General features: G+C 33.0%; 1 protein-coding gene across 4 annotated transcripts in view; it reads left to right on the top strand.

The window, feature by feature from the left end:
* The window catches only part of LOC108750052 (elongation of very long chain fatty acids protein AAEL008004-like), a 60,716-nt gene that overhangs the window by 50,224 nt on the left and 2,208 nt on the right, over nucleotides 1-8,284 (top strand). For 2 of the 4 annotated variants that reach the window (XM_018489270.1, XM_018489262.1), the window contains exons 3-6: nucleotides 2,013-2,203; nucleotides 5,040-5,123; nucleotides 7,230-7,286; nucleotides 7,371-7,476. In XM_018489270.1, the coding sequence (XP_018344772.1) occupies nucleotides 2,013-2,203; nucleotides 5,040-5,123; nucleotides 7,230-7,286; nucleotides 7,371-7,476 (438 nt within the window). Of the gene's footprint in view, nucleotides 1-2,012; nucleotides 2,204-4,222; nucleotides 4,304-5,039; nucleotides 5,124-7,229; nucleotides 7,287-7,370; nucleotides 7,477-8,284 lie in introns of all 4 variants that reach the window. The other 2 variants (XM_018489288.1, XM_018489279.1) reach the window with 2 other exon arrangements.

Below are 8,284 nucleotides of genomic sequence, written 5' to 3'. Positions count from 1 at the left end.
TGATATTTAATTAGCATTCTGGGACTAGATCCTCTCAAGCGTTTTAACTTGTTAGAAAATTAATATCATAATTGATTATGTTCTTATGCAGAAAGATTTGAGTGATCGCAATGGAATGAGTGTATGAAATGTGCATGAATGTGTGCGCGCGCGCGCGTGAGAGAGAGAGAGAAGTGAATTGTATATGACTTGTATTGTGTATGTTAATACATCTGTATATTGTTGCGTATTACATTGTTTGTAACGAGGTCATCTCCGATTCGATTACAATCTTTTTAGGAAAAAACTAACTGCTGGATAATAGTATTCTCAGAGTACTAAGCCAAGCAGAACAACAAGTCATTATGATACTAAAATGATGTAAATATGATTTCAAAATGATTATTAAAAGTCAATCATTTAATCTTAAAACTCAATCATTTCCAATTCATTTTAATATCATTTTGACGTTATCGTGACTTCTGCTTGGGAATCGGATGACTGACAGAAATTTGAACCTGACAACTTTAGTATCAATCTGTCAATCGAAATTCTATATTTTTTAATATTCTATCGCCTAGTAACGATACTATATTTTTCTTACACATGCTAATATAAATAATAGATAATAAACATGCTAGAAATTTGGCAGATTGTCAATAAATTCTCAATCAAATTTTCGCTCTTAGAGAGTGAAGAATCACTCTTAGAGATTAAAAAATCACTCCAAGCGAGAATCAATTCTCTGAATAATTTTACTTTCCGAAAGCAAGACTGGACTACTTTCTGAAAGCAAGACAATATACATAAATATTAAGTTTAACCCTCTACATTCAATCTTGACGAAATTAGGCTCATTTGTTTTTACACAAAATGAACGAATATGGCAGAGAAAAGCGTTGCTCTGCCTCGCGAAGTGAGATATTAATTATTAAAGTTGACTTTTTAGGAAATTCACTCTTTGAAGGACTGGCGCAACTATCACTTTTGTTGGAGTGAAATTTCATTCCCAAAAATTTAGACTGTAAGCTCGGAATTTGTCGACAGTCTGTTGACATACTATATGCATTAGCTGGCGGAAAAAGCCGAACAGGATTTGCGCGCGCGAGCAACCGAATAAGAGCTAAAAATCCTGTTTCTATCGCTAATCTAATGACACAATATATCAACAGGTTTTGTCATATTTCTGACGTTTTTTTGCTAACATGGTCAAATATAGACTTCATGTGAAATTTATAGCTTTTCTGGCTTTAAAAATTGGTAGCATACTCTACTCACAAATTAGTGCTCGAAATTTGTTTTTGCAGATTTAGCCATTTAGAATGTAACCAAAGTGAGGAATCTAATAGAATTCGGTTGTATTAATGCATATTAAATATATCGCTGTATACTGTACGCTGTGATTTAATCTGAGCATGAAAGTGAAATGCAGATATTTCAAATTATAAAATACATATTTTATTTAACAGCACAATAAAATATATTGAAGATTTCACGGTTTAATCTGTTTCTATATTTATATTAAACACATATTTTTATCTCAATTTATATACAACGGTTTTAATGTGCACTGAGTGTGTTATTATATATCGAATTTGCTATTAAATTCCTTGGTTACATTCCAGATAGCCAAGCCTGCAGAAGCAGATTTTGATCAGAGTATGCTACCAATTTTTTAGCAGAGTATCTATCAATTTCTAATGACAGAAAGGCAACAAATTTCATATAGTGTAATATTTGACGACGTCGATAAACTACCAGAAATATGACGAAACCTGTTGACATGCTATACCAGTAGAAGGCGGCAGAAATACAACAGGATATGCAGTTCTTGTTCGATTGCGCATGCAAATCTTGTTCGATTCTTCTGTTATATTCTTTGTCAGTTTGTTCGACACAATCGAGAAATTTGATAGATAAAATGACGTTACATCGGCAAATTCTGCGATTTTTTCGAACAAAAAAAAAGATCGAAGTTTCAAAGTTATTCGTAAGGATTTCTAGGAGAGTTTTTTGATGTTTTTTTTTTTCAGATACGAGGACGACTAATTGGTTATTGATGAGTTCGCCTTTCCCCACGTTGTTTATCTGCCTCAGTTATATATACCTTGTCAAGGTACTCGGACCAAAGCTCATGGAGAATCGGAAACCTTTCCAACTTAAAAATACCTTAGTATTCTATAACCTGTTCCAAGTGATCTTTTCCGCATGGCTCTTCTATGAGGTGAGACTTTGTCGCCCGTTTTCTCACGATATCAATTGCTCAATGCTCGATAAATTAGATGTTTGAAAACATTTTTACCTGATGAATTTTCCAGGACACATAAAAAAATCGAATAGTTCTTGTTTTATTTCAGCCGTTCCTCGATTCACCGATTATTTTACTAGGATCAAATATTTTGTCTTTATTATATAATCTAACTTTTAAACTTTCAGAGAGAAAGAAGCTTGCAACAAATACTTGGATAAATCAGACGTTTAAACAAATTTTGTCCGATAAATTTGGATTCCTATTTTTGTTCTCTTTTTTTTATACTAGATTAATTCGGCAAAGAATCGGCATAAAATTTTTACGACATAATATCTGATAACACTAATTTACAAATTTTGAATAATTTTTAATACAAGAAAAGGAAACTACTTTTTTTTAAGTATTTATTAAGACGTTAAGTTCGAATCTCCCACCAGAAAAATTCTATTAGGCCGAATTTTTTAAATATAGGCATGTCATTTTTAAGAAATGGCATTTTTTTTTTAATAATTTGGGTGCGACAGTGACGAGCAATGCGTATGTTTCCATCAAGATTTAATAATAATTGAGAAACGTTATCAAGGAAAACATACTAAATTTAGCATGATTACTGCTGGACTGTGATATATGAAACCGATTCAAAATCATACAAAAAAAAAATTAAACTATTATATTTTGGAGAAAATGTTTTTTTTTATATCCCAAAGCCGGATTTAATGGAAATATAAGTACAAATTAAAAGGATTCTTGTTTATCAAATAAAAAAATAAAAAAAAAATTATTTTTTTTATTTGATGAAAATATTTCGATGGCAGATTCGGGCTCAGCATTGAAAATTATTTTAGAAATAGTCTTTATATGCCCAAAACTAGTAATGAATTAATTATCTGCGCATATTTTTGCTGAATTCTCTCTATTTATATTCGAACTCAAAGATTCATTAGCTAATCTCACATTGGCTTTCGAACATATCATCAATCGGTTTGGCGGCACAGGTATTCGTCGCGATGCGGTCGAAAACGGATGATAACGGTCTGAGGGTACGGTACGCCGCTATTTACAGTTGCGCGATCTAACAATTCCATGATTTTACTGCAGTCACTGGAACGCGACATCCAGCGAAAACTTTCTATCTTCTTAATAGTTGCGATTATGTTCGATTACATCGCCCGCAAACGAATATGTTTGTCATTGGTTCCCCTGTTGAATGAGTTTATATTTCGTGACTACAAAAAGGGAACAGCTAACGCCTTTAACCCTCTAGAGACGAATGTTGCATATTTGCATTTTATTTTAAAATTAAATTCGGGATCTGTGCAGCATTAGTTACACTAATAGCTAAAGATGGAAATATATGTAATATTGAGCACTAAAATATACTTCTAATTACTGGAAAAATTATAGTCAATATACAGTTTTAGCTAAAAAATATTAGGCACTTATGTTTTTTCATTTATCTGGAATTCTTTTATCTGCATTGTTACCTATTAAATTCTGGCATTATACATAAATTTAAAGGATTCTTGAAACAAAAAATAATTTACAGCAAATGTCATGAATCAATGTTTGAGCTAAAACTTTAAATAATGGTTAATAAGGATAATAATACCTAATATTTTTGGTCAAAACTGTATATCGAGAATATAGATATCCACAGATTCTTTACTCATAAATAATTTTAGCAAAAGCAATAAAAAAATTATTTTTTAATGACATGATAATGCTAGAGGGTTAATCAAGGGCCCTTTGAACGTAATTATCGAAATTTACAAGTTTACGACATCGAAGACTTTCATATATATACTGGTACAATATTTTTTAACATGTAATTAAATTTATTATACATGTTTCGAACGAGTTCTTTTATACCTGTCGCGATAAGAATTGAGCAACGAAAATATATTTGTAACTTCGACGATCGATTTCGTATCACGGGAATGCGCCAATGACAAAGATGTGCGAAGCACGATTTACATTTCTTTCGCAACACAGTGTCTGATGGGCGGATGGTGGGACCACTATAGTTTCCGCTGCCAGCCGGTGGATTATTCCAACAGCTCCACCGCGATAAGGGTAAGTGTGCCTAATCGATCTAACCCTAGCCGGACCGTTCAACGAGACTGCCTCCCAACTATCTCAACGAGACGACTATTGCAACAGAAATCACCGAACCACATCGGGTCCGCCTGATATCATGGATATTCATCTATAAATATGTATATTTTTGTAGATTGGCCGTTCCTTATCCGGAGCGGAGGCTTGCGGCAGGGGCAAATATTCCTGGAGCCGTGCCATTTAGGTGTCCAAGAAGAGCTTATGCTTCCTTTTCGTCTAGTATAGAGAACCTGGCATGTTCCTCCAGTGCCTCGATCTAATCTTTTTCCGCTTCGACATCCGCTATCTCAACTCTCGATGAAAAATCAAACGCCGACAAATCAGCTGAGTGTTGAACATGTCGCACTCCCTTTAGGGAAGAATCGCAATTGTAAAATCACGCATCCTTCAGTCTTTATCGATTTCTTGACCGAATCGATTCTTTGACCGAAGGAATACATCGTTCCGTTTCTTTGCATTTCTTTCGCGAGTAACTCCTTTCCTTTTATCCAGTTGCGACTTTTTTCCCGTTGAAGGTACGAGGCGCGGCATCGCTCGACATTCTCGTGCGAGAGTTCAACATAAATATTTTATGTAATATGCGTAGAAAGTAGTTATTAAGCTTGTACGCAATATACATCTGCCATCATACGCCTATTTTCTTTATCTCTTTATTGACCGATGGCGAATGGCCTTTGGACGAATGTGGTTGCAGATAGGGATATCCGGATGGCTGACTGGAGACTATTCTCTAAGATGTCAACCTGTAGACTACAGTGACAGACCCGAAGTGCTGAGGGTGGGTGATTAACAGAGTTATCCTTGCCATGATCTCTTTCTATTCGTATTTATAATGTTTATATCTAAGCTGACCACACACGATGCATAATTTCTTGTATGATAGGCTTACATGCTACTGTGCTTGTTCTAATGCTGATTCTATGACAAGAGTCCATAGTCTTAAGTCTTATTGGTGAAGCTGACTAATAGCCAACTTGTATAGTTAGGATCTACAAGGTTGCAACATTTTTTTTTTAATAAGTTTCCACCGAGCGATTGGTTTTTATTCATGGATCGACAAATAAGAATTAATCGTTCGATGAGTAGGCTGCATTCCGAAACACATAAAAAAAAAGTGTTGCAATCTTTTAGACCTTGACTATATGATTAACGCTAATTAGTCAACTTTATCGATTACTGAGACTGAGACTTCCGACTATATTGTAGAATCAGCATAGAGATGTTTAGAATGCATTCTAAACATCTCCATTTATTGAGCGGAGCATATTAGCATCCTATGTGATATGGTGTAGTATGATATAGCATTATTTCATGCCTGATTTCCTTGCACGCGCTAATCAAAACATTAAGAAACAGTTACGTGATTGATTAGTGTAGCATAAAACAGATGTATAAGGATATGTTCTGAGTTACGCATGAAGCGCATAATGTATTTTAATATTTTATCTTTCTTTACTATTTAGTGAACAAGGACATGCTCTTCGTGCATAACTCGGAACGCACCCTAAGTTAAAGTTGTTATCTTTTTCTCCTCTGTTCTCTTCTTTAGTTTGTGGCTCGCATGTACAATACAATAGATTAATTCGGTCAATTGATTAGATTAATTGATTGATTGATTGATTCGGCCAATTTCTATACGTCGCTATGCAACTGAGCCACCATAAGTGCCACCTTCGTGTAAACATTTATTTATTTATGCTTTTACTTTTTTTTATTTATGCAGGTCTTTAAGCAACGAATCATGCATTGGTCAAAATGCAAAGAAGTAAACATGAAAATCATGCATCGTGTACGGTTAGCTTATAACTTTACGAAATGCTTTATAAAACCTCGGTCAATAAATTCGTAATTTGATCGAAAAGGATGTAATTTTTAATGATCTCATTGAATGATTCACATTGAATTGACGTTATATATGTATAATACTTCAACATGATTCTTAGAGTATTTTATTAATTAATTAAAATGGAAAAATATTGCAAATTTCAGTAATTAAAAATTTTAATTAATTAAAAATACTTTACTTAATTATTGGTTAATTAAAGGTATATTAATGACTGTTATCATTGAAAAAAAAATATTCTAAGAATTTGTGATCTTTTGTGACTCCGGTTCTGTACGCAATAATATGTACACATATCCACATGCTAAGAAAAGGGCCAAAGTAGTATAGTAGTTAGTAGAATTGCAAACATAGAGTTCAAGCGATAGAACAATTCTAACTGTAGTTAGTGACCTATGTGATTAACATTATTTAACGTATGCTATATGTCATTACGTCAAGCGATAACGACCATAAATTACATAGACTTTCATTTACGCACAATTGCGCCGCATTAATTTCTGTCATCGCACCCATACGTACTGTGACACACTCTGTCAGTGACGATTTTCACAAATTCCTCGTCGTCTCGAATACACTACCGGTGTGTGTTCTTGTGAAATATTTCTAATATGCATTCCTGTAAAAACTGGTTTTTAAAATCACTTCATAAATGTGTTTATTTTTTTTATCTGTTATCCTGTTTATGTTAACGAGATAATTATCTACTTAGGTCGTTTATTTTTACAAGTTGCTATATGCACGTTCTTTCTTTCTCCTTTCGTCTTTCTTCTTTTTTTGTCGTCTTTATATTTTAATGAAACTAATTGTTAATTTACTTGCAATCGTAATATGTAAAGAAGTGTTTAAAACGTCTAAGTGTGTAAAATCGAAGGCAAGAATCCTGATCTTCAACAGGAATGTAAAAAAAAAAATATAGAAGCCTCTCATGTTTGAGGATAAAAACGTTTTGAGTAAAACCAAAGAAAATTTCACGCATAAAATCGATCCAATTAAGAAGCGATAAAAAAGCTTTTTCTAATCGATGTTTCGAAATCGCAGATGGTCCACGCAAGCTGGTGGTATTACTTTTCGAAATTTACCGAATTCATGGACACGGTACGTAAAGTGATCTAAATGTTCCCTCTTACCGGCATGTGTGATTTATATTTCACGGGGCTAATCGTGCGCATTTTCTTCCAGATCTTTTTCGTGTTAAGAAAGAAGAATAATCACGTATCCACGCTGCATGTGATCCATCATGGTTGCATGCCCATGTCGGTCTGGTTCGGTGTCAAGTTCACACCAGGTAAGTAGAAAATTGTATGTTTATGCAATTCCTTTATTCATTTGTTGCAAAAACTCAGCTGATTTTGCAAAACTAATTTGTGCCAATGTCGCAAAAACGATCCTTCGCGATGCCCTCGGCATCTAAGAGCTTTCCTTATACATACATATGGGTCGAAAACGAATATATTGTTACGAAAACAGATAATGACTAGTTTTTTTTGGAGAGAAAATTTGTTTATCTTTTACATACATATTATCATTTTAGAGCTCGTCATTTGTCACATTTGGAATTTAAATTTATTTATTTATGTGCTTTTTAATAAGAAACTGGTTTTCGGGTATCGATAAAAATCGATAATATAATTGTTTTTACTAAATTACAGACTTGTGTTATTCGTTTTCATAAGAAAACAATATGCTAATTTTTTGTTTTCATAAACAAATTTTATGCTGATTTAGCAATTAATTTGCTAAACGATACACTTGGATTATCGAATAAACTATTGTACTTGGATGTAACTTAACCCTCAACTCTCGTTTTAGAGTCTTAATTTACATATCTGGCAAGTCACTCACGGAATTTTTTACTGATTCTATAATTATCACAAATGGAAAATTTTTTTTTAATGAAATATGTAGAAGAATATATAGAATCGAAATATCATAATATAAAAAGATTTTGACAATAATTAAAAAGTTATGCAAAAACAAATACTAAAGAACAATTTGTGAAAAGAGTGCAATAATCAGGTTTTTTTTTTTCAAAAAATTATATCTTTATGATAAAAAAATACAGGTAAAAATAAGTATATATATATATATATATA

This window comes from Trachymyrmex septentrionalis, unplaced genomic scaffold (genome assembly GCF_001594115.1).
Source record: "Trachymyrmex septentrionalis isolate Tsep2-gDNA-1 unplaced genomic scaffold, Tsep1.0 scaffold11, whole genome shotgun sequence".
NCBI classification, from domain to species: Eukaryota; Metazoa; Arthropoda; class Insecta; order Hymenoptera; family Formicidae; genus Trachymyrmex; species Trachymyrmex septentrionalis.
This window is presented reverse-complemented; position numbering and strand designations above follow the sequence as displayed.